Source organism: Misgurnus anguillicaudatus, chromosome 24 (assembly GCF_027580225.2).
Source record: "Misgurnus anguillicaudatus chromosome 24, ASM2758022v2, whole genome shotgun sequence".
NCBI lineage: Eukaryota > Metazoa > Chordata > Actinopteri > Cypriniformes > Cobitidae > Misgurnus > Misgurnus anguillicaudatus.
In genome coordinates, this window is record NC_073360.2 from 14,128,580 (window position 1) to 14,153,921 (window position 25,342).

General features: G+C 36.7%; 2 protein-coding genes across 6 annotated transcripts in view; one reads left to right on the forward strand and one right to left on the reverse strand.

Moving 5' to 3' along the window:
* Window positions 1-7,700: 7,700 nt before the first annotated feature.
* LOC129431481 (uncharacterized) lies at window positions 7,701-16,884 on the reverse strand. 5 transcript variants are annotated; one of them, XM_073862709.1, is made up of 10 exons: window positions 16,592-16,884; window positions 14,963-15,068; window positions 14,639-14,785; window positions 14,389-14,549; window positions 12,481-12,617; window positions 12,253-12,346; window positions 11,573-11,908; window positions 11,281-11,461; window positions 11,047-11,174; window positions 7,701-10,755 (listed from the first exon to the last, which is right to left on the reverse strand). In XM_073862709.1, exons 1-10 carry the CDS (start codon window positions 16,679-16,681, stop codon window positions 10,441-10,443), a joined length of 1,695 nt encoding a protein of 564 aa, XP_073718810.1. In that variant the 5' UTR covers window positions 16,682-16,884; the 3' UTR covers window positions 7,701-10,440. The 5 variants fall into 5 exon arrangements, with proteins under 5 accessions (XP_073718810.1, XP_073718812.1, XP_073718813.1 ...); XM_073862711.1 differs by having other exon boundaries at window positions 14,963-15,064; window positions 16,592-16,614; XM_073862712.1 differs by lacking the exon at window positions 16,592-16,884 and adding an exon at window positions 16,044-16,299 and having other exon boundaries at window positions 14,963-15,064.
* A 1,691-nt stretch (window positions 16,885-18,575) lies between these two features.
* Window positions 18,576-25,342, forward strand: part of LOC141361441 (calcium-activated chloride channel regulator 3A-1-like) — a 31,202-nt gene continuing 24,435 nt past the window's right edge. The window contains exons 1-6 of the mRNA XM_073862727.1: window positions 18,576-18,838; window positions 21,925-22,062; window positions 22,147-22,297; window positions 22,388-22,490; window positions 22,581-22,614; window positions 23,473-23,703. Coding sequence (XP_073718828.1) covers window positions 18,695-18,838; window positions 21,925-22,062; window positions 22,147-22,297; window positions 22,388-22,490; window positions 22,581-22,614; window positions 23,473-23,703 — 801 coding nt within the window. The 5' untranslated portion in view covers window positions 18,576-18,694. The remainder of the gene's footprint in view (window positions 18,839-21,924; window positions 22,063-22,146; window positions 22,298-22,387; window positions 22,491-22,580; window positions 22,615-23,472; window positions 23,704-25,342) is intronic.

A 25,342-nucleotide genomic window follows, 5' to 3' on the forward strand; every position in this document is an offset into this window, starting at 1 on the left:
ATAAACCAATAAGAACGTCATCCAACATTCCCTTTAAACGCAAGTGCGCAAGTTCCATGGCACATTGCTATTATTATGACGGATTTACCAGGTGCACGCCAGGAGCGGTTCACAGCCGAGGAGACTGACGTTCTTGTAAGAGCAGTCAAAGACAGAGAAGTTGTTTTGTATGGGGATGGGAGAAATCCGCCCAAATCAGCGTCGGTTAAACAGGCGTGGGAGGAAATAGCCACAATTGTCTCATCAGCTGGCATCCCCAGGACGTTGCGCCGCAAGCGCTACAATGATGTCAAGAGACGGGGGAATCCAAAGCTTGCCAGCATAAATCGGGCACGCCGTGTAACGGGAGGTGGATCTGGCTCTACACAGGACATGACGCCAGCAGAGGACATCGCTGCGTCCACCCTCATCGCTGAAAGCCAAGAAACACAAGCAGTCCAACCCCAAAGTACACTTACAAATCAAGTTCACATACATTAAGGTTTCTTATGAAAACATTTTAATTATTATTTACATAAAATAAACGTAATACAGCCACACAACAAACTTATGAAAATATTTTAATCGTTATTTGCATGATTATTTTTTAACGCAGCCACACAAAATAAATAAAAACTATCACCACAATGCTCACCACTATGATTTCCCTTATATTGTAACAATTTATGATTTGCAAAAATAACTGTTGCATCTGTGTAGATTAGATAAGCAAAGTGTGTGCGCGTTGTGCATGCTATACAGTATGGTCAAGCATGCGCCCTTAAAATAGCATAATGAACAACGCGCAACGCGCCACTAACTTTAGACTAGTTTTTTTCTGGTCAGTGGCACAATTGTTTTTTGAAACTGCAAAATACCATCAGGTATGATTTGCGCCGGAACACGCCTCCTTTTTTTGCGCTGAACCGCCCGGGGAACGCAAGTTCATTCCCTAGTTTGCTGACGTGCGTCTGTGGAGGGAAAAACCCGCTGTGTGCCGGTGCAAAATACGAATGATACATGCATCACTGACAACGTCAATTGCGCTGGGTGCAAGATAGGGCCCTTTAGCTTATTCACGTATCCCCCAGAGTTAGATGAGTCCATACATTCCTTTTTCATGATGTGACTCTGTCTGAAGCACCCACCTCTAGCATAGCTTAGCACAAACACTGGAAGTAAATGGCTCCAGCTAGCATACTGCTCCCAATAAGTAGAGAGGCACTGCTACTTGGGCGGAGTGATTTACTCGCAGCACCTGAGAATCCCATAGGAGGAGTATTTAAAAGTCTACCGCATGCGACTGTCAAGATATCCAAAATATCCATGTCACACTCACACTGTGTACAAATAACAAGGTGATATGAGACACAGCGATCTTTTAACAGTATATATACTGAGAACTATATTCTCTGAAGACAAAGCACTGCTACATGGGCGCAGTGCTTCGTCTTCTGAGAATATAGTTCCCAATATGTATACTGTTAAAAGATCTCTGATGTCTCTAGCAAATCACAACACATAAATAGGAAAATGTTCGCGTTATTTTGTCACATATTGGGAGCAGTATACCAGCTGGAGCCATTCACTTCCGGTCTTTGTGCTGGGCTAGGCTGGCGGGGGCTGCGTCAGACAGAGTTACAACATGCACAGAGATGAGAAAGGTATGTATAAATTTATCTAACTCTGGGGGATAAGGTGAACAAGTTAAAATCACAAAATCTGGGCGTGTTCCTTTAAGGTAAAAAAAACCTCTTTGGTGTTGCTTTAAGCAGTGCCACTGCTAGCCATTTTGGTGCCCTAAGCATAATTCCTTTATAATGGCTTTGTAAACATGTAAAATAGCCAACACACACTACACATTTAAAAGTGCAAACTTTTCTTCAGTAAATAGAAAAATAAAATGATATATAAATATAAAATGTCATTATAAATAATATAAAGCAAACATTAATGTTGAATTCTGTGCATTATTGCACCTCATTTTATTATGCTTTTATATTAGATTAGATTAGATTTTTTAGATGTTTTAGCTGTTCTACATAGCCTACTGTGTTTACAAATTAAGTACATTTTAAATCTTTGTTTTATTTTAGAAGATTGGCTATTCTTGTTTGTAATTTTTGATGATTATTAATTTATTCAAAGTGACATTTAATTTGGGAAAAACATGTCTGGATTATTTTGATAATATATTTAACAGGAATTGTTAGTTATAAATTATAACAACATAGTTTGTTAACATTAATTTCAGCAAGTTCGAGGCGCATTATTGCGCATTACGATTAGCAGCAGCACATGCACATTTCCCATGATTAAACATGGATGGCATCATCTCACAGTTTCTTGTTCTTTCTTTTCCCAAATCCTGACTCCTTCTGTCTTTTCTGGGCCATTTCCATAAAAGTTGCCTACTGTCTGTCAAACTTCGTCAGGCGCCCACACAATCAATCGGCGCAGACCATCCAAGACAGGGGGGCATACTTTCTAGACTAGAGCAATTAAATTATCTTGTTCCACCTTTTTTTGTTACATAAACATGTCTAAAAAGTGGCTAATAATATTTCTACAGGCTAATGAAATATTATCGGCATTATAGTTTTTTTTATTAGGCTATTATTTTTGGTGCCCCCTCAGCACTTGTTCCCCTATGCACAGCGCGTGATGCGCGTTATGAGAGTGGCAGCGCTGATGTTAAGGCACCCAAAGTGTAAAAAAAACCTGCTCCTCGGTGGTTGGGCCCTAACAAGGCACACATGATAAATGGAGACAGGACTGAATGTAGTCACAATGGGGCAAGTTATTAATTTACTAGCAGTGCAGCTTGTAATTGCCAAATGGAATGCTGTGCAAAGAAGAATGAATGCAACTATAGTGTTGTTGACTGTGCAGCCAGAGCGTACAGTTAGACATATTAATAGAGTCATTGTGCATTGTGTAAAAAAATTGTTTTAGAATCATTTAATTTTGAAGAAAATACTGAAGTTCACACCACAACTAAAAGGATAAAGATACAGGCAACAATATCGTTGGGATCACTTGCTGAGCGATTTATTTCCAACTGATAAGCTATAAACCAATGACAGCCAATCAAATCTATTTGAATTTAAAGTGCAGAGAAGCTCATTGCTGAGGTCTATTACGTACAATTACTTCAGGTGACACACAACCTGTTGCAGTTGCAGTGAAAATTACTTCATAATGTTTTTATTCTACTACACTAACTATACCAAAAGGTAAGATATTAGATTACAGAGTAAATCTAGATAAACAGAAACTAGATTTACTGTTTATAGTTATGTGAAACGCAGTGTGTCATCTGCTGGTTATAGCCGCTGTAAATGCAACAAGAACAGCATATTTAGGGTGCTTTTACACCTACCTCATTTAGTTTGTTTAAATCATACCAGAGTTCGATAGATCACTTGGTGCAGTTCGTTTCGGCAGGTGAGAATGCAGCAATCAAACTGGTCTGCACCAAAAGTGGACCAAACAATCGGAGCGAGACCTCCTTGAAGAGGTGGTCTCGGTTCGCTTTCAAACGAACTCTGGAGTGGTTCATTTGTGGTGAGAACACGATCCGAGATCGAACCAACCTAACTGCAAAAAGTTCTGCTAATTTTTGCACTAAACCAGCTGCCACCGTCAGCTGCGCCGTGCATTATGGGATGAGGAAGTGTTTGTTGACAGTTCATATTAGTAGTATTAGCACAATCGCAGGTCGCGGACATACCTGGCATTGCGAGGAGGTAAGGCGCCTCATAGAAACTTGGTGGCTTCGCCGTTTGCAGTGAATTAACATGTTGTTTTCAAGCCGCATCTACGCATTTTGGTTTTTTTAATGTCTTAATTTGGCCACAACTTTCTCTGTGTTTCAGCAACATATTGACACATATTTTGAGAAAATGCTTTGAAATTTTTCAAAAACTATACAACAATATACCGTGGGCAAATTTACTACCGTTTCGGGTTGTTCGGGTACAGAAACGGTCACTAAATTGAACGGTGGTGAAAATGTATCAGATTTATATTTTTTTTCTTTTTTTTCATAAATCTGTTAATCAACCTCAGAACTAATCAAAACTACCAAATCCTCAGAAAATGTGCATGATTTTAACTCTTTAAATCAAGTTCATAAGTGGTGTCACTGATTTGATAGAAAAACAAACACAAAATTACAGATTTTCAATATCACAAAAAGTGATTGTGGACTGGATTTTTTTTTACCTTTTTCACAGTCTAGGGCATACCAAAGCTAGGTAAAAACATTGGCTTTGATGCATTTTTGATTTCTGTGCAACATCAGATTTCATTTCTTTTCTCACTAATTAGTTATTCGTGGCATTTTCCCCCATTATATTATAAAGACATTTTTTGATTGAAAAGCAATGACACTATATAATCATTCATTCTTGATTGTTGGCGGTTTTTCCTTTTGCTAAGAGGTAAAACTTGTCATTTTTTCTCTGTTCATAAATGCCATAATCTTTCCCTTTAGTTTCTGACATCATATTCTCAATATCCTCATCGACGAGGTTGCAGAAGGTAGTGATGGCAGCATTATTTACTGGAGGGCAGAAAACCCTTCTAGGTCTTACAGTCCGTGTGTATTCATACGTCGGGGCCTCTGTTCAACACATGTAACTCTGTTGAGGATAGTTGTACACTCTAAAAAAAATCCGTAAAAAAACGGACAAAGAACTGTGTAAATATGAAGGAATTTTCCGTATTTATGTTTTACAGGCATTTATCCGTTTTTTTTATAACATGTTGCATTATGGGTACAATAACCCCTGCTGCAATCTTTCACTTTTGCCTCTCTATCACCATCTCTGTTTGAAACCTAAAATTACAACTTGCTTGCAGAGTTATTGTCTAACATGGATGATGTTTAACTTCTAAACAAATGCTGTCAGAACAAGATACAAGTGTTAAACTATTACAGCATCAACACATGTGATTTAGTAGACAAATCTTCTTTCTGACGTGACGTGTAAGTCAAATGGATATTTACCACAACATTTATCACATTAAATCTCCAGTTTGTGTTTGTTTTAGATTCACTTGAAGTCACCACTATGGTGATTAGTGTTTCCTTTAGTTAGGCTTTTGTCCCTTGACCTTCCAGAACTGACTCTGCTCTTTTAACATTGCAACAGTGTTTTTGCTTGTAGCAATTACAACTTGTTTGTTGCTTGAGGCAGAAGAATTTTCTATATAAGCTTAGTTGATTTTATGTTATACTGTCTAACATTTAAATATGAAATGATAAAATAAGAATAATGAACTGAAATGTATAAGAGGGAGACTGTATGCTGATCTAAAAACACAATGTATTGAATAAGATGGCTGAAAATGTCTCAGCTGTGGTTTTTGCTTCAGAGACATCAATACTTTGGATACAAATCTCAACAATGGTGAGAGTAAATGTTAAGAGAGTTTTCTACAATCCTGGTACCCAGCATGCATTGCGGCATGAAGCTTTGTTGTTGATTGTCACCATTGTTGCGTTTCATAGGCAGATTGAAGTGACCCTAAAGGTTACGGAAAATGTTCTGTAAATCTACGGACAGTGTTCTATAAATCTACAGAATGTTCAGTTTTTAAATAAACGGAAGTGTCTGTAAACATAACGGAAAAAGTGCCGGTAATTTTCTGCCAGGACATTATCCGTTTTTTTACGGATTATTTTTTTAGAGTGTATATCAGAGAGATTAAATACCAGTTGTTGTGGATTATTAGGGGAATCATCCTGTATCACAGTTGTGTCTTCCGCACCTTTCTTCTTTCTCTGCCCTTTACCTCGTTGTCCCCTTCTGGTCTTCCTTTTTGTCTTGTACGGTAACTTCTCCGAATTGGAGCAGTCTCTTCCAGTTGTGTATCTTCCTCCCGTAAAAAATCGGGATCGGAATCAGAGGGGTATTCAGAGCTAGAGCCAGAAGTGTATGATCGTGTACTGCCAAAATTTACCCGTTTCTTCTGCTTCATACCAGATGTAGCGGCTTGGAGACGCCAGGGGTAGACCTTGCTATCTCGATAATCCATGGTGTCTCTCCGTAATTTCCTAAGTTTTATCTTGTGTGTTTCATCTTTATATTTCTCTGTAGTTTTTCTCAATTCCTCCTCCAATGTACCAAAGGCCAGTGGTTCCATAGATGTCTTAAGTTTTTTAAATTGTGGTAGCGTTCTTATTTTAAGTTACCCAAACTGAAAATGTATATTGGTAAAATTATATTGGTAAGGTACCATGCTGAATTGTTTATTTCCCGTTGTCCTAATAGAAAAAGAAACACTCAAACTATTTTGTAACATTTTATTCATTTTTATTTATTAGTTATACCTTAAAATTGTAAACATACAGAAATGGTCCGCATACAATTGAACAGTAGACATTAGAAAATAATTATTTTTAATAAAAAGTTTTATACAATAACAGTCACAAATATTTTCTGAAAATTTAAATAAAATGTAAGTAACTGAGTGTACCTTCCCAAGGGAGGATTTCCTGGACAGGGCTTATACTAGTTCCAGACTAAAAAGCATGTTTGGGCTGTCTTAATTTAAAATCATCTTTCACCGACATATCTTAACCTATATCAATGCCCTTGTTTTGTCTCAAGATGCACACCAGTAATGTTTTTTATAAGGTTCATTTGTAAAAACTACCTAAATGTCCTAATATAACTAAGGCCTAGTCCTCTAGATTGATCTAGACCCTGTACGGGAAAACGCCCAAGTGTTCAGTAAAGCTTCACATAGATTTTGGTACTCAAAGCTCATGGAACCGCCACCTAACAATTCAAACGTTAAAAATGTAAAACATTTTACAAATAGGCCTATCTCCAAAAACATCTATATAAAAGTGGTGAGGGTTCCTCACCCAACGTTAATCACAATTTCACTTGAATTTAACATTCTTACACTCAGGCCTAGTCCACACGGACACGGGTATTTTTATAACCGTGAGTTTTTTCACGCGGTTCAGCCGTTTGTCCACACGAAACTGCAGTATCAGGGCACTGAAACCGAGCATATTTGAAAACCCCGGCCAGGGTGAGCTTTTTAAGAAACCCCGGTTACAGTGGTATCGTGTAGAGAGTAAAACCGGGGGTTTTGCCTTGCGACGTCAGAGTGTGCGCTGTTATCCACTGTGTTTGACGTCAAGATTGTGCGCCGCTGACTGCTTTGTTGATGATTCTGTGCAATGGCGGACGTATCTTGCTAATAATAACTGTGCTAACAGGGCTTCTAACATGTATACAGATAGATGCTCAGTTATCTCACTATATTGTGGAACACGATTTGCACAGCAAATTGCCCAGTGTTCATTTAACTCCACTGGTGTAAATTGTACACTTTTCAGGTGTATATATAGGTCCCACCAGCTTGGTGTTAAAGTAACACTTTTAACAGTGTTGAATATATACCCTTAAACAGTGTACATTATTTTACACCAAGAGTGTACAATATACTCCAGAGTACATTATGTTTTACTCCCCACAAGAGTGTATTAAACACACATTTAGAGTTTATTTTTACACTGAGGTAGTGAATGTAAAATCCCTACCACGCATTTATTTTAAAAACTGCACATTAATTAAGGTTAAAATCTGTTTTAACACCACGTAAGTAATGAACATTAATACATTTTTAAACTGTTTGCTACTTTTAACATATCCATACTCAAAATGATTGCAGTGTATTAATAAACAGGTCATGAACATTTTTAAAACAATCAATATTTATTTTTTTCCAAGAATCAGTTTGTAACTGGTTTTCACAAATACATTCAGTACAGCATGTTTACTAAATACTGGGAACAAACACATTAGTTCAACAAAGCATTAAAGTTAATTCATTTTATATGACTGTCCATGTTTTGTGTGCAATTTCACATTTTCAACATATATAAAACTGTAGAGGGATTAAGATTTGTGAAAGTCTACAACTTTACTTAAAAAGGTACATTCAAACAAGACCGGAGCACAAAAGCACTGTCTAAAATGAAGGCCTTTAAATAAAAACATGTATAGGAACAATATAAAGGTCATTTTGCTGAAATCCATAAGATGTTTGAAGGTCAAACGGCTTAAAGAAACGCAAGGTTTCCACATTCAAAATAGAGACATTCCTACAAAGCCCCTCTTGGACTTGAAATGAGTGTAGATGTTCAACAAAGCATAAAGTCTCAAAATCACAAGTCAACAAAAAATGTTGACCATCAAATCCAATTATATCAGTAATCTTACTGAAGACAGGAAGATCATCTTTCATATCTGAACAAACAAGAAGACCTGAACGGTATTCTGTCCCAAAACAAGAAATCCAAGTAAAAAGATCAACATAACAATCAATGTCGATTTGCAGTTTTTCTGCAATCAATTCACAGTTTAACAGGCTACAAAGCTGAACGCTTGATACAGGTCCACACTCAATACACTTAAATGGCTGAGATTCCCAGTGGTATGCAATAGACATCTGATGTTTTAGAGCTAATGACTTAGTAATATTTTTGAAATTTTTAATACTTTTTTTAAAAAAGCGATGTTTTGCTTCGAAACGCATCCCCCAAACATGAACAAGTGGCCCTATCTTCCTGATGCATCTGGGATAATGAACCATGAAGTGATGCTTAGGAGTAAGACTTCTTGAATAGAGCTCTTTGAACAGGGTGTGGTGTTCACAGATCAAATATTTCAGATAAACAGTCATTCCATCCGAGATGACCGGAGAAAACACAATATTTATTATCTGTAGTAAAAGAAGCAGTAAGCTCCAGTGTTTATTTTCTGGTTCAACCAGATCTCCAAAAATTAGAGGCAAATTTCTAATCAGGCAAAATGTCTGGATGGCATTGAGACCCACCCCATTTCCAGCTTGTTCAAATCTAAGCATAGTAGGTCGGTTTTTACGTTCAACATAACCATAGTTAAACGAGTAAATTCTATTGCTTGCAGCCTGTAAAGACACAACATTGCTGTCAGACAAATACTCAAAAAGCAACTTTATCTCCAACTGTGCCACTCCCTCTAATATGTCATGCATGATATCCACTGCATAATTGTCAGAAATATTAAAATACTGCAGCTCATTGAGTAAACATGGTCTTTTGACACCAAATGATGACTGCAGGCCAGCATCAGAAAGAAGGCTTTGACAGTGCTCATCGTGTAGAACTTTGTCACGCAATACTACGTCCGGATGGTCATCACAAAAAATACTCTGAGAAGAAAGCTTATCAATAAGACAAAACCGGCAAAAATAGTTTGCACTAAATGATTCTAAAAACCCAAAAAGTGTGTGCATTCCCAAATTATCACCAGTTACCTGAGCTATTGTTCCACGTACTGGTTCATCAGAGACTGGCAACTTAATTCCAGAGCTCTCAAGAATTTTAATATCACGCACAATAGGCTCCAAGATGGCACTGAAGCCATACTTCTTGACATCTTGTGTGTGAAAAAGTGCCAAAAGATGAATATTCATAAGGGCCGAGTTAACCTTAGGAGATAGGTTTCTCAAGACAAAATACATACTTCCAACCTTATGGATGCCATGTTTGGAGCCCAGAGGATTTGAGGTTTCAAAGTCATCATAAAAAAGTTGTATTTGAAGAGAGTTGTTTTCTTTGGAAAAGAGAGGATGCTCTTTAAAATAGCCGCCATCACAGAACTCTCTTAAAATGTCTCTTTCCTCACTTTGCTGTACAAAATGTTTATGGATTTCTTCGTTTCTGAACATGAAATTTAAAGTCTGTAATAAAGGGACATAAATAAATTTATCAGTGACTGGAACTTGGTCGTATGTTCCTGTAGTTGTATTTCGTCTAGTGTCATATCTCACTCCTAAAGGGATTTCAACTGGTTCTACAACCCCCCAGGTCTCAAAAAAGTATTTTTTCCATCGAGTCTCTGTTGTGAATTTAGAGAAGGGATTCTCAAGATTGTCAAAATATTCTTCAACACCTTCCCTTTGCTCATTAGTTTCAAGCAACTGAACAACACCTTCTTTAATGTTCGAGTGCATTTCATAAATAAGTTCCTCCATATTTTCAGCCACTGATGTAATTACATTGGTAGCTACTCCACTACTCTGCAGTTTTGCAATTAGTGATGCACACATTTCTTGGGTTCGTGATGTTCTCTCATGGGCACTTAAAGATGTTCCTGGACTTTCTGAAAATATGCTGGATGACTGCATGACAGAGGGATTAGAGGGAGGTTCTAATGACAGCATTTCAGATATTCTACTGTTGTGCCTTGTTTGGATATGTTTTCTAAAGCCAGAAAAGGTAACAAATTTTTGACAACACCCATCCTGATCGCATACCAACTGTAACCTTCTGCCAGGATAAAAAGCATGAGAAAACTTGAGATGGCGAATTAACTCGGTAACTGTTCTAGAACTTAATTTGCAAACAAAGCACCTAAACATCTTCTCAAGAAAACTTTGCAACAGTACTTAATTAAGAACCTTGGCCCGAAGATCTCCGATTCGAGGGCTTTCATGGGTAATGCCTACATCAATGTTGTAGATGGTTGTTTGAAGAAAGGTAAACATATTGTGCAAAGCAGCATCATATGAAATGCCAAACACATAATGAGTTTTGAAAAGTTCATTAAAGGCTGAGAGAGAGGACTTAGCCATGCAGGGAATGAGCTGCCCATCCAACACAATGTAGTACTCATGGATGCTACTCTTCGAAGTCCCAACTGCCAAGATGTAGGGCTGTGTTGTCTGTGTTGATCCAAGAACTTCTTCAAAACTGCAACAGGACTAAAAAAAACAAGTACAAACTGAAAAAACTTAAGTATGACATTACAAAGAGAGTGCATATACATTACAATAAGGACATATTATTAACATATTTCTATTTATTAAATATCATATGACTTAATTCATTTAATTTAACAGCCAAAAAAAAAAAACATCTTACATTGCCATCTTACATTAGTGTTACTGCAACTATGAAAAAAAAATCACTATTTAAATACCTGACAAAAATTACCTACGTATCACCACACATTGCATATCAACACTCTTACATAACATTAAAAGTAAGCATACCTTATGAAATTTTACTACACGGTCTACAGCTTCACGCACACTGATCTTGACAACCTTCTTATTTCCACTAGAAGGTGGTGGTAGGAGATACACCAGCAATAAGAGGGACGACATCTCACTGTCCCAATCTATGATCAGAAAAAAAAAACTATAACAAACCTATATACAGAAGTATTTTATGTACACATGAAATGATTATCTGTCCTCCTTTGATTACCATACATACTGAACTACCTGTAGCTCCATGACTGGTGTTGCATTGCAGTTCTGCCGACTGAATCAGACAACTCAGATGCAGTGACTGGGTCAGGGCTTTGGCTTCTTGAATGACTTTTTGTTTCAGACAAGAGTCCCACTTCTCCAGAAGCTTAGATGCAGTCTCCACTCCAAACAATAACTCAAAGTCTTGCAGCACCTAAAATGGTATATGGATAAAAGCATGGAATTATTTGTCAAATTACTAAGTATTGCAGCTCAAAAGCCCTTTTAAACAAAGACAACAACAACTCATAGATGCAATACTTACCAGTCCTTTTGTGTCAAGAAACCTCGGAAATAAAGAAATAACAGAGGATGACTTTTCAGGATCATGGATCATTTTCTGGCGATACTGAAAGGTAGATTTCATCTTTGCAGCCACTTGCTCTGGATCCAAACAGTGTTTCAGAAATGAAATAGCTTCTTGACAACGATCTCCCTCCAGCTGCATTTCTGATGTAAAAAATGCTCTTTGAGTTCCAGGTCCCCTTCTTTCACAAGTGGCCTCTGAAGTAGTGGTCCTGCTGCAGCGGTTGTTACGTTGAACCGTTTTAAGTCTCCAGGCTATGTACCCCGAATTACCTTCTGCATCGTAGAAGTGTTCCTAAAATGAATGCAAAACAATTTAAAATTACAGCAGTTACAACTTAATTACAAACAGCTTATAAAAAATATATTACAAAAGAGCCTTTAACTCTTTCCCCACCAACAGTTTTTTTTTAAGTTGCCAGCATATTTATGATTTTCAAAAAAGTTGAATGCCTTCTGGAGTTGTGTAAGAGTGCCATCTAGTGGATGATAGCGAAAATATGGATAGCCGAAAAACTCGTCATTGGCAGGGAATGGTTTGCCCTTAATTGACGAGATAACTCGTCATTGACAGGGAAAACGTCTTTGACAGGGAAAGAGTTAAGAAAAATATTCATTTGAAAAGTAAAAAAAACTCACATAGCCTTGTCTAGAATAAGGATCCTTGAGGGAGGGGAACAGTGTCACAATCCCAACTGCATATTTAACCCTGACCTCCTTAGGTGGAATACACCTTGGTGGACAAATAAAGCTACACTGTTATATGCAGTAAAACTGCTCAATTGACTACAGTTAAAATGGTTATCCCCATACTGTATTGTCAAACCAAGTTAAACTGAGAGAAGGTAATAAAATCCTTTACCCTACCCATGTTTATCAATCATGTCTCCAACCAGTGCATTAACAAGAATTCGTCTTGTGGAATCTGTGATTTTCCCTGTTTTTCTGTATTCCTGAAATATCTTCTCTCCTGCAGGCTTTTTTTCGAAAACACTTTTCACAAGCTAAAAAAACAAAGATAATTTGTAAATATGGTAAATTAATCTAGTAGGTTGTTTACACTTGGTATTAAGATGTGTTTTCAGATCACAAATAGACGATGTTAACGCCAGGTGTAAACGTGTTCAAAGTGCTTTAAGCTTATCCACTTTCGACCACTTTCAACCACATTCAGATGTAGTCGAAAACACATCTGATTGCTTTTGTAGTGTAAACGCACATGTGGTTGAACGTGTTTTCGAACAGCCACACAAGACCGCCTACTCTCTGCCCATTTTGTAATCTGAGGTACTGAGTAGGGGTGGGACAAAAAATCGATTCTTGGATTAATTGCGATTCGGACGTGGGCCGATTCTGAATCAATTCACAAATGTCAAGAATCGATTCTTATATGTTAGTTTACAAAATAATAACGTGACGTTATCAGAACCAAAAGGCGGAACTCAACTGGGGGAGCGGTGATGCACACGGACAACTTAAGAGCGCGCACTGCACGAGCACATAGCGGAGCTTACAAGAGCAGAAGATAAATAACACTTTAAATGCACACACACCGTGCATGTGGATCAACTCCTGCATGAGGCAAGAATGCGCATCCTTGTGAATTTTGGAAGTTAAAAACGACTGAGCTGCAGTGGCCTGGCAAAACACATTTGAGACATAAGGCGCAGCAACTCAAAAAGACCTGCGTGTTTCACAATTACTCTAAAAGACCATAATGACAAATTCGCATGTGGAGCAGCAGTTAACTTATGTGCGATCTACCGGCATTGCCTTTGCGATCGACGTATTGGACACCCCTGCCCTAAACCATCCGCTGACTGTTTAGATATAACATGAATATACTTCTGTAAAAATATGCACATAGTTTGTTATTCAGTCGATGGGTGCGCTGCATTATATAAATACAGTAATACTGCCAATCACTGTGTATAATGATGATGATTAGACACTTCGCGTTTGTCAGTTCATGGAAGTTAATGCCGGTTAATATATAGAATTAATATGTCACGTTTAATTACTATTTTTAATGTCTTACAACAGAAACAGGACATATATGTATATAAGAATGACATTTTTTCCCTTAGTTGCATTAAAGTACAGTATATGACAGTTCAGAGACTAGTAGCAAAAGCGCAAACATTAGTCTGGCTTTGAGAGCAAATGTGCCGTAATGACGTCACAGATATGCAAATTAGTACGTCAAGAATCGATTCTGAATCGAATCGGGACCCTAAGAATCGATTCTGAATTGATTCATGAGGGTCCAAGCGATTCCCACCCCTAGTACTGAGCACAATGTTTTACATCTTTTCTGACTTCTAGCACGAACACCCACTGTACAGCACTCTCTTTAAACTTTCATTGACAAAACTAAAGCAGCCGCTCTCAGCGTCTTTTATTAGTTTTATTTTTCAATTGCGTGAAAGCGTGTGTTGTGCAAGCTTATTTCAACGATTGCTCTTAAATAGCAGCATGTGCAGTATGTTTACACACAACACAAGCAGAGGACATTGACAGTTCACGTCAATTTAAACCCGTCATTACTTCCGCTCACGTTTAAATGACAGCAAAGAGACTCGCCCACAGTCTACAGACCATCCCCTTATAGTAATTAGGACAGAAGCGGTCAAAAGAGACAGATTTAAATACCAGGTGTAAACAGAATGCGTCTCACTCGTCCGCTTGTGATCCGATCGACGAAAACACATCTTAAAAGCAAGTGTAAACAGACCCTAATAAAACAACATTCACATTTTTAAGCAAGTAATGTACCTCCTTAGCTTCTTGTGAATGGTCAACAGAACGAGCTCTTTTAGGTGAGAGGAAAGGACCGTCGCTGTCTGATGGCTGTGTGTCTGATGAAGATGCAACTGAATGAAGTGACAGCGTTTCAGTCTCGTTTGCAGATGGAGAGGTTATGTTGGCAGGAGGATCTTAAAATCGAATAGAAAATTCAAACTACATAATAACTTTACAATGAATTAATATATAACTTGATAAAACCTGTTACAGCCTTTTATACCTGTAATAGCCACAGCATCAACTATCGTCCAAAGAGTGTCAGGCTTTTGCTCAATAATGTCTGCAAAAACATCTTCATCTACTTCTGTTCCAGTCTCGTCGGCTAAATAGATGTTATGATCTGGAGAGATCCCAAATTTTTGCTTGACTGAACACACAAAATGAACAGAAAAGCACAGAACAGAAATATGTGAATACAACAAACATTTAAATAAAAATTTAGCTCATCCATTATGTAACATACTTAATAAAATCTGTAATAAACTGAAACACATAAAATGTAAAATTGTAATAGTCAAATATCACAATCCAAAAGAAAACTTACCATCCTTAATCAAGTCATCATATGCTGATCCATTATGCTTTATGTACTTTTTATGATGTTGGTACTGCACTTTAAACAGCATTCTGTCGGTCACTTCGATTACTTGCTTTAAAACAAAAATAAACATTAGAAACAAGGCATATACACTAAAAGGTTGTGGTATGCTGCTTTGACGAGCTACTGAATTACTTGTGTGTTGACACACATTACATTTACACGTGACTTTAATTACCTCAAAGCTGGCATTTCAAAAAGGTTAAATTATGGTTAATGTTCCTTAAATTTCAAGATTTCGATTACCCTGACTAGAAGCATTACTATTGTACCTCCACATGTGCAAGAAAATGGCCAATTTACCCACACTCACAAATAGTGCTTTGGAATTATACCTTTTTAATTACTTTTTAATCAGTTTTACCGTTATACACGTAACTTACTACAGACTCGGAAGCGGAACTTTCAAACATACTAAAAATCACAAAGGAGTCCTTTTTGACTGTCATTATTTATAATATCAAAAATAACAGGATTGTAACGTAAAGTCTTTCTTTAACTTTCATAACCGTCTGCTCTGCTTCAGCCCCGGTTTACAAATGAACACTGTGAGGACGGAAACTTCCCGTATGTAAAATAAACACTGAACCGGTGTACATCTCCGCGCCAAAATTAATCAAATTAAATTAGCTCGATTAAAAAACAGCAAATAGCCATACACGTACAAGACATAAAGCGTTTTTGTTACTATTAAATGTTAGTTTTCACTAACAAAATTCATCAAATTAAAAGATACAGCATGTTTTAAACTGGCTTAAAATTAATTGGTGCGTCATTATAACATATAGTCTCAAAAATTACATATTTTATAGTTATAATATACATTTACTACTTAAACTGACAAATAAATTGAAGTTGTAACCGTACATTATCAAGAGGACAATGAAATTGATATCACACATTAGAATATGAAAAGTTTAGAACGAGGCAACAACCACAGTAATTCTCACAAAACTCCTATATAAAATAGACTGACCGTCGACATTATATTTTTTAAAACAAACAAAAACAGGATTGTAATTCTTACCTTTGCCCTAAACTTCCATTAATTAACTTGAACGCCATGTGCCAAAGGACAACTAGCATAACCGTCTGCTCTGCTTCAAGCCCTGTTTACGAATGAACACTGTGGCTACGGAAACTTCCCGTATGTAAAATAAGCACTGAGCCAGTGTACATGTCCGCGCCAAAAATCTTATAAAAATGTAATTAATTAGATTAAATAAAAAAAATAGCTTAGAACCATACATATAACGCGTTTTCGTTGCTACTGTAGTTTTGCCAGTTCGAAATGCCAGTTAAAGCACGTTTTCAACGTGTAATATTATTCAAAGCGAAAGTTAAAACCATACCATACGTTTATAAGTTAAACCATCTTACATTAAAGTATGTTTAAAAAAATGCTGCCATTAAATAAAAATTACAACACCTGGGGCTTTTAATGTGACTCTAAGGAATGATTATGCATGCTACCTTGCTCACAGACACAGCTTATAGTAACGTTAAATGTTAAAACAGTATATTAATACAATTTATGAAATCAAATATAACAAAAAATAAAATTCTAAATCTTACCTTGTTTTTGTCTTCGCTTTCAATTGCATAAGTCCACCGACAGAGCCGCCATTTTTTCGAACTGACTTGATCCTCAAATGCGGACTGCATTGTCTCAATTATGTGAAGTTCCCGTATGTACAATTAACACTGCACAGGCGTTTGTAAATGAAGCACCAAAATATAACACCACTTTGGGGCGCCATTTCACACAAGCCGGTGCTAATTTCACTAAATGTACACTTTTATTTTAACACTGTAACACTATTAGGAATTACACTGAAAATGTAACACCACACAATTTGCTGTGTGGGTTATATCCCCGCCTGCTGGTGTGGCATGCTCTTGACAGTGCTTGATAGCGTGCTTTTGCCTTATCGTGTGGATGAATATTTAATTTAAACCGAGCACGTGTGGACGGGATTTTTTTTTAGGGAAAACTCCGGTTATAAATATACCCGTGTCCGTGTGGACTTGGCCTAAGTAAGAGCTTATGAAACTACTTATGAAAACACTTTAAACATTTAAACAATGCCTCATAACAGTTTAAACACCTAAAACATTCTACAAATTAAAGGCACAAAGTCTCACAAAATCTCCAGCACAACCCGCCCACCGGAAATGAATCCCGACATGGATCAGAAACTGTTCAGAGTTTCACAAATTCCCATTTTCATGTCACGTGTGTAAATCTCCAAAGCCTTGCTACTCTGTAAGAAGTAAGAAGAAGTTGCTGATCCATGTCAAGATTCATTTCCAGTGAGCAGGTTGTGCTGGAAATTTTGTGAGACTTTACGCCTTTAATTTGTAGAATGTTTTGAACACTGAAATTAAATTATTTTAAAATTACTAAAATTATTCCTCTCTTCATCACACATCCCAAACATGACATACAAAATGTCATGGAACAGAAACAAACAACAATCAGAGGTATTTATAAGCTATCATTTTATTGTCATAGCTGTTCTTAAATCTTTGCCACCAAAGGGTGCAAGCACCCCCACTTTCCGCACCCATGGATTTAGGGTACTTTTAAAATTGTTTCAGCAAGTTTTATCTTTGTGTTATAGATGAAAGGATTTTGTTTATTAGTTATTGGTAATTGGGCTGCGAATAGTAATTGTGATGCTTTTGAGCTAGTTTTAAGTGTCCATTGGGCTGGTTTTGATACACAAATCTGGCAACCCTGGCTGTGCGCTTGCATAGACGTTCGGTTCAGATTATACAGTATAGAATGTACATGTAAATGAATATTTTAATCAGTTTAGGGTACATGTAAACTATATTGCCCTACCTGCAATCGGATTAAATTCAGTCGGACTGACAAAATTAATTGCATGTAAACATAGCCACTGAGAGGGAGTATGTTTGTTTATTAGCCATGAACCCCAGTAGCCATTTTTGCTCCAATTATGTAACATTTTCCAGTGCTGGGACAAAAGCATAATGTACCATTTGTGGCATTCCTATCTTCATGAACTGTTTCATCTGAGGGATACAACAAAGACCCATTTCAGTGACTATTTTGGCCAAAATTTTGCCTGGTTTTTAAATTGCCCAAGCCACATTTTTCTCTTTGACATTTAAAGAATGTATGACTGCATTTAGTACAATGAGAGAACCATGGTATACACTGGAAGATCTCTTCATTTTGGTTTCACTTTGTTTTTTGATAATTTTGTTGTTGCTCCAATACAACCTTATTGTAAAGTGTTACCCATTATGCCTCAAAGAAATGGGAAATGCCTTAGGTAAGAATCAATCACTTAACAGAAAAAGAAAAAGAGGAAAGAGAAATAAAGTGAAGAAATGAAGGAATACAGATACCCATGCCCAATTTTTTTTAGTTTGATACAGAATATCACAGTGTGGTTTATACAGTTATGTAAAACAGCTGTTCTGTAGATGATTACGATTTTTCTTCGTCATTTTGAAACCTCTTACACCTTGGGTGGGAGGGGTGTTGAGGCCTATAAGTACAGTATTTGCTTAACTGTGTCTTACTTCTGCAGAAGCTCATGTGTTGGATTTCTTTCTTGACTTTGCAAGAAGAAAAACAAGTTTCTGTGCTGATCTTTATTTTAGTCTTACCTAAAATACGCTAAATATAGTAAATCTACAGCAATGGACCCAAGATTTATTATCTTGTGGATGCTCCTGTCATCCTCCTGCACTGGAATCAAACTGGAGGGAAATGGATACACTGATATTGTGGTTGCGATCAGTTCAGGAGTACCACAGGACAACACACTTATTGAGAGAAGAAAGGTGAATATACAGATTTTTGCACCTTATCTGTTCTTTTTAAAGGCTGATATGTATTAGTTAAACTTAAAAATATAAAAAATAATAGGTGTAATACTTGTGTAAGGAATAATTGACGACGGGACATTGATAATTTGAAAATAATGCACACCCAAGGTAGTAATGTGTCACGGTTTTCTACCGTGATTGGGCTTTGCGTGTGTATGTCTACATTGATTGTTGTCACCGGGACATTTCGTTAAACACTAATTATTATCATCAACTGTGTATCATTTAGTCTGTGTATTTATAGACCCTTTTACATTGCATGTGATCAAATAAACTGTGTGCGCATTTTGAAAACAGAAGTGGTGTTGTTCTCCATTGGTTCTAACGTGTTAGCAACTCAGAAAGTTTCCCAGCATCAAAATGTCTGGTTGTTGCGTTTGGTTGCACTAAAATAATAGATTAATAGTAACAGATTACATGTAATCTGGATTACGTAATCAGATTCCAAATATCAAGTACTTGTAATTAGATTAAACTACATTTTAAAATACTCGTTATCAGACTACTGTTACTTTTTTATGGATTACATGATTACATTCACACTATGGCAGTAAGATGTTCACAATTTAGTAAATCTCCTTTTTGTCATGATAAATTTACATACCGATTTTATAGGTTCATAATTGTTTGAGTTTTTCTGGGGGAGAGGGTATAGAATCGCACAGGAAAGATGCAACGACCATAGACATTATATACGTAGACGCCTCATGGCGTACTGGAACGTAATCCAGCGTCACCGGGTGGGTCTTCTCACTTTATGCGAGCAACAATGCCTGTATTTTGGGCATCCTACGGTTGCAATAACCACTGCAGTATTGATACCAGATGGGATTACCTTTCCCAAGTAAGACTGAACAATAATTTGGGTTATTTTACCATTCATAATATTATGTCATCGTAACTAATGTTACTTACGTGTAACCAAAACCGTTTAAAAATACGGTAAAAATTCGGGGAGTTATGATTATTGTAATTGGGGATTCACCTTACTCGGTAGAAATAAATTCAGGGGGGGCATTGGGGACCCATCCAAGATGGCGGCCGCGCAGATACGTCAGCTCCAATAGGCAGCCTCAGTCTATGAGGCGTCTACGTATATAATATCTATAGCAACGACAAGACAAAATGCAAAATGGAGCAGCACTCAGCGTTTGATCACTCTCTGGATGTATAGACATCACTTCAAGAAACTTGTGGTTTAAAGAAACACTTCAGTTTTATTTGTGAGGTGAAATTTTAGATCTAGCAAGGTTGTTGCAGTGAATTTCGTGAAAGTTAATATGGTTTTTGCGAAGTTTTTGTTTTTATTTACTTAAAATTAATTTTAAAACTGCTGTTTGTGAAAAATAATTGAATATATTTTCGCTCTTTATATATTTGAAATCAAATAAGATTTGTCAAAAGTAATCTAAATGTAATCCATAAGTAGTCCGATTACATTACCAACGATGTGTAATCTAAGAGATTATATTACTAACTACAAATTTTGTCATGTAATTTTTAATCAGTAACTGATTACAGTTCATAAGTAATCTACCCAGCTCTGAATATACGTATATATGTATCTGGCCACTTTATATTTGGTCATCTGCTAACGTCTTCTATCCACTCCACTATAGTACACGGATGTGGTAGCTGTGTTGAAAAAGTTGATGAAGTCAACTTTTTTAAATAGCTTTCCTGTCTGTGTTGCTTCACTGCTGATTCTTGCTATACTTCCGTTGTCAAACTGCACGTGCATTCGCTGCCACGTCTTTTTTCTCTTCATAGCCGAATCATTGTTATAGTGTCGTTGTTACCTGCCATAGTGTTAGTATTCCTGTTTATGCCTGCCTGTTATGTTAAGTACTGTTTTTGGTCTTAGGTGTTATATGTAAAATAAACTTTTTTATAATTTGTGCCTGCATCCGCTTACCTGTTTCCTGGGACGTGACAGTAATGCAGCGCGAAGTAGAGTGCCGTTACACCGCGGGTGTGCATTATTGTCAAATAATTAAAAGGACCGGAATCAATTATTCTGCTTATATACACTGGTGGTTATTTTAAGACATTCGACAGGTCAGGTGTGTGTTTTCCAGAAAAATAATGTAACACTCGTGGAACATTTCTTAACCAATCAGAATAAAGCATTCAACAGGCCCGTGGTATAAATAATTTTATAAAACGGTTAGTTCCAATCCTTGATTCTGATTGGTCAATAGGTGTGCTTTATTCGCAATAAAACACTGCTATGACCGCTTCACCCAACGGTTCTATTTAATATCACTGCGCCCTTAGCAACACCCTTAGCAACACATAAACATATAATGAGACAAAGTCTGAAAACAGTTTGTTGTTTTTATTTGAACTTTCATGTTGTTTTTCGCAGTCAGGGACTATTTTTGTCTAGCGGAAGGAATGCTTTTATTAATTTAACTTCATGAAAGTTGCACTAATATTTTTTTTACTTTAATATTGTGTGGTAACCGTTTTATAAAAGCAATAAGGTACTCTCGTACCTTATTGCTTACATAACCAATGCAGAACAAATGGTTAGTGATGCATCAACTAATAAGCAAAAGTAGATAATACCTTTACCATTTTAAAAAGTACATATTTGTATCATATTGGTACCTCAAAGATACACATAGAGGTATTGATACCTCAAATGTATCTGTATGAAAGTACATGTGAGGACCTTTTTAAAAGGTACTTTTTGTACCTTTTTTCTGAGAGTGAGACAACTAATTGTTACTTGCCATTATTATCGGTATCCAAGTACCTACTGATTAGTTCCTTATAGTAAATTCAGAACTAACCATTTGTTCTGCATTTGTAACTGTGAAACTCTCTATTAAGTATTGAACAGTATTTTAAAGTGTTATCATATTATTTTATTATTCTCTTATTAATTCATTAATAATTACTTATTCGGCAGGAAACAAATATTCATTTGTATTTTCAAAAGAGCAATTAAAGCATGATTATTGTAGGCCTATAGTCTGTCCTCATTTCATATAAATGCATATGCAGATTGGCAGTTTTCTCATTTATCTGGACAGGACATGTTCACTGAAGGTTCGATGCATCTGTTTGAAGCAATGGACAACATGGTCTATTTCAGAAATGTGACAATATTAGTTCCACCTCATTGGAGCAGGAAGAATTTTACCAAAGCCACAACCGAATCCTATGAGAAGGTACAGAACATTAAACTTTTTAGTCGTATTTGTTCAAAATATTAATTCACTTAATTTACCTTATAATTTTTGCATCATTCGCAGGCCAGAATAAGAATTGATAAAGCTAATCCAGGATATGGTGATGATCCGTACACAAAGCAGTATGAAGATTGTGGATCGGAGAATGAGTACATTCATTTCACCCCAGACTTTTTCCTAAATGATGATCTCAATCTCTTCTACAGTTCAAGAGGTCATTAATGTTAACATTTGTCATGGTATTATTAAAAACAACTACACATTTATTCAGCAGTCTTGTTTCATTAGCTTTTTTTGCTTGTAGGAAGGGTCTTAGTGCATGAATGGGCACATCTGAGATGGGGGGTCTACGATGATTACAATGAAGAAAATCCATTTTATTTTTCTAATGAAGCTCAAGCTAGAAGGTCATAAACTCATTATTACAAATATAAATATTGTTATTGTTGCTGCTGTTTATGAAGTATAACCAGCATTGTCTTTTTGTTTATTTATAGATGTAGCAAACACATCGCAGGCCAGCATTCAGAGGTGGGTATAGTAGTCCAAACAAAAATGAAAACACAAAAGGCTCAATAATTTATTTACAGAGTGTGGATTAATGCATGATTTGACAACAAATATGAGTCCCAGTCAAGACGTTTATAACATTTTCTGGGTCACATACATGAAGATTTTACCTGAAGGTTTCACTTAAATTGCTATGATATCATACTGTGTACACTGTTAAAAAATTCAGTAGAACTAACTGTGTAAAACATTATTTGCTGCCTTCATTTTTTTTGTTTAATCAACTAAACGTCATTTCAACTTACTATTATTTATCTTGACTAAATGATTTCGATAAAGGCTTGAAAGTCTGAAATGATAAAATAGAAATAAGGCAGCACACAGTGTACAGTATTACTGGCAGTTGTTTACTAGTAACTTACTGTAGATTTAAATTTATGCTATTCACTGGCTTATTATTGCTGTTATTTTATTATTTTGTAAAAACAAAGATGTTTAATGTTCATTTAACATTGAACAAACCGTTGCCAGTAAATAATATAACTTTAAATCTACAATGAGTTACTGGCAAACAGCTGCTTAACTACATCAATTTTTATTACAGTGTAATGATAAACTTTTGGAAAATGCCAAATATAAGTTTTTATGTGCACACTGTAAAAAATTTCTGTAGAATTACAGTATTACTGGTAACTAGCTGCCAGTAACTTACTGTAGATTTTACATTTATGTTATTTACTGGTAACAGTTTGTTCAAAGTTAATTATTTACAAAATGTTTAGTCTTTATCTCCTACAGTAAGTTACTAGCAACCAGCTGCATAATTACAGCAAATTTTTTACAGTGCACTGAAGCCGGAAATATGACCATATTTTTCAGGAAAATGCATTTTGCAGAGAAGATGAGCACAATGCCGCAGCCCAGAACCTACAAAATGAGAAATGTGGTAACAGAGCTACATGGACAGTAATATTTGAGGATTCTGTGGACAGTGCTGCCCTTCAATCTCTACAACCGCTGCAATCTCCTCCACCAGCACCATCTTTCACTGTTGTACAGAGAATGAAGCGTGTCGTTTGTCTCATCCTTGATGTCTCAGGAAGCATGAAAGTATGTAACTTTTATTTTAAATTATTGCAAATCTTTTATAGGATCAGCCATGTCTTGGTTTTCTTTCCCCATGGGTTTTTCTCCTAGGAGTTTTTTTCAAGGAGTCAGTCCTACAATTCATCAGGACCACGTGACGTCACTGTGGGTCGTCGCCGCCATTTTTGTGTCCGGTCACAGCTGTGTGCTCTGCTTTACTCTATGGTCACAGCAGCCACAACTACCAGATAAAGAGCAATTAAACACTCCCAGGAGGTTCATAACAAGATTACAATATGACCGGGATATGTTGCAATGTTGGCTGTAACAACAGTCGTCAGAGGAACCCCGAACTACAATTAAATCGGTGGAATAAAGAATTGCCTTCAATCAGAAGTGACCAAGAATAACTTAAATTCTTGCCTAATATTAAATGAATAGTAAAAAAGTTCTCAAGTAATTTAATAATCAAGTAAACAGTAAGTGATAATAATATAAGACCAGAGAAACAAAATTAATTGAATGTTAAATAAATAAATATAACGTTAAGTAGCATATTGTTTTTTGATTAACACATAGGGCCCATTTTAACGATCTGAAACGCACGTGTGAAGCGCAAAACGCAAGTGACTTTGTGGGCGGATCTTGGGCGCCGTTGCTATTTTCCCGGCGGGAGAAATAAGTCTTGCGCCGGGCGCAAATCAATAAGGGGTTGGTCTGAAGTAGGTTCATTATTCATAGGTGTGGTTTGGGTGTAACCTCAAATAAACCAATCAGAACGCTATCCAACATTCCCTTTAAACGCAAGGGCGCAAGTTCCATGGCAGGTTACTATTATTATGACGGATTTACCAGGCACACCAGGAGCGGTTCACAGCCGAGGAGACCCACGTTCTTGTAAGAGCAGTCAAAGACAGAGAAGTTGTTTTGTATGGGGATAGGAGAAACCCGCCCAAATCAGAGTCGATCAAACAGGTGTGAGAGGAAATAGACGCAATTGTCTCATCAGCTGCGCCAAGCACTACAATGATGTCAGGGGACGGGGGGATCTCAAGCTTGCCAGCATAAATCGGGCACACAGGAGGACATCGCTGCGTCCACCCTCACCGCTGAAAGGGTTTGGGGGCTTTGAAATCGGACACAAGTTCATATACATTAAGGTTTCTTATGAAAACATTTTAATTATTATTTATATAAAATAAACGTAATACAGCCACACAACAAACTTATGAAAATATTTTAATCGTTATTTGCATGGTAATTGTTTAACGCTGCCACACAAAATAAATAAAAACTATCACCACAATGCTCTCACCACAATGATTTCCCTTATCTCATGTATTAATATTTTTTATTGTAACAATTTATGATTTAATGATTTCCCTTATCTTATATTTTTTATTGTAACAATTTATGATTTGCAAAAATAACTGTTGCATCTGTTGCAGATTAGATAAGCAATGCGCGTTGTGCATGCTATACATTATGGTCAAGCATGCGCCCTTAAAATAGCATAATGAACCACGCGCAACACGCCACTGACTTTAGACTAGTTTTTTTTTTGTTAGTAGCGCAATTGTTTTTTGAAACTGCAAAATAGCATAAGAGATGTTTTGCGCCGGAGCACGCCTCCTTTTTTGCGCTGAACCGCCCAGGGAGCGCA

Bases quoted from the DNA above. Each gene is read 5' to 3' on its own strand.
- LOC129431481 (XM_073862709.1), bottom strand. From the start codon at position 16,681: ATGCAGTCCGCATTTGAGGATCAAGTCAGTTCGAAAAAATGGCGGCTC. The intron at 11,175-11,280 runs GTAGTTCAGTAT...TTCTGATCATAG, and splicing joins CACCAGTCATGGAGCTACAG to ATTGGGACAGTGAGATGTCG. The intron at 10,756-11,046 runs GTATGCTTACTT...TGTTTTTTTTAG, and splicing joins GTGTAGTAAAATTTCATAAG to TCCTGTTGCAGTTTTGAAGA.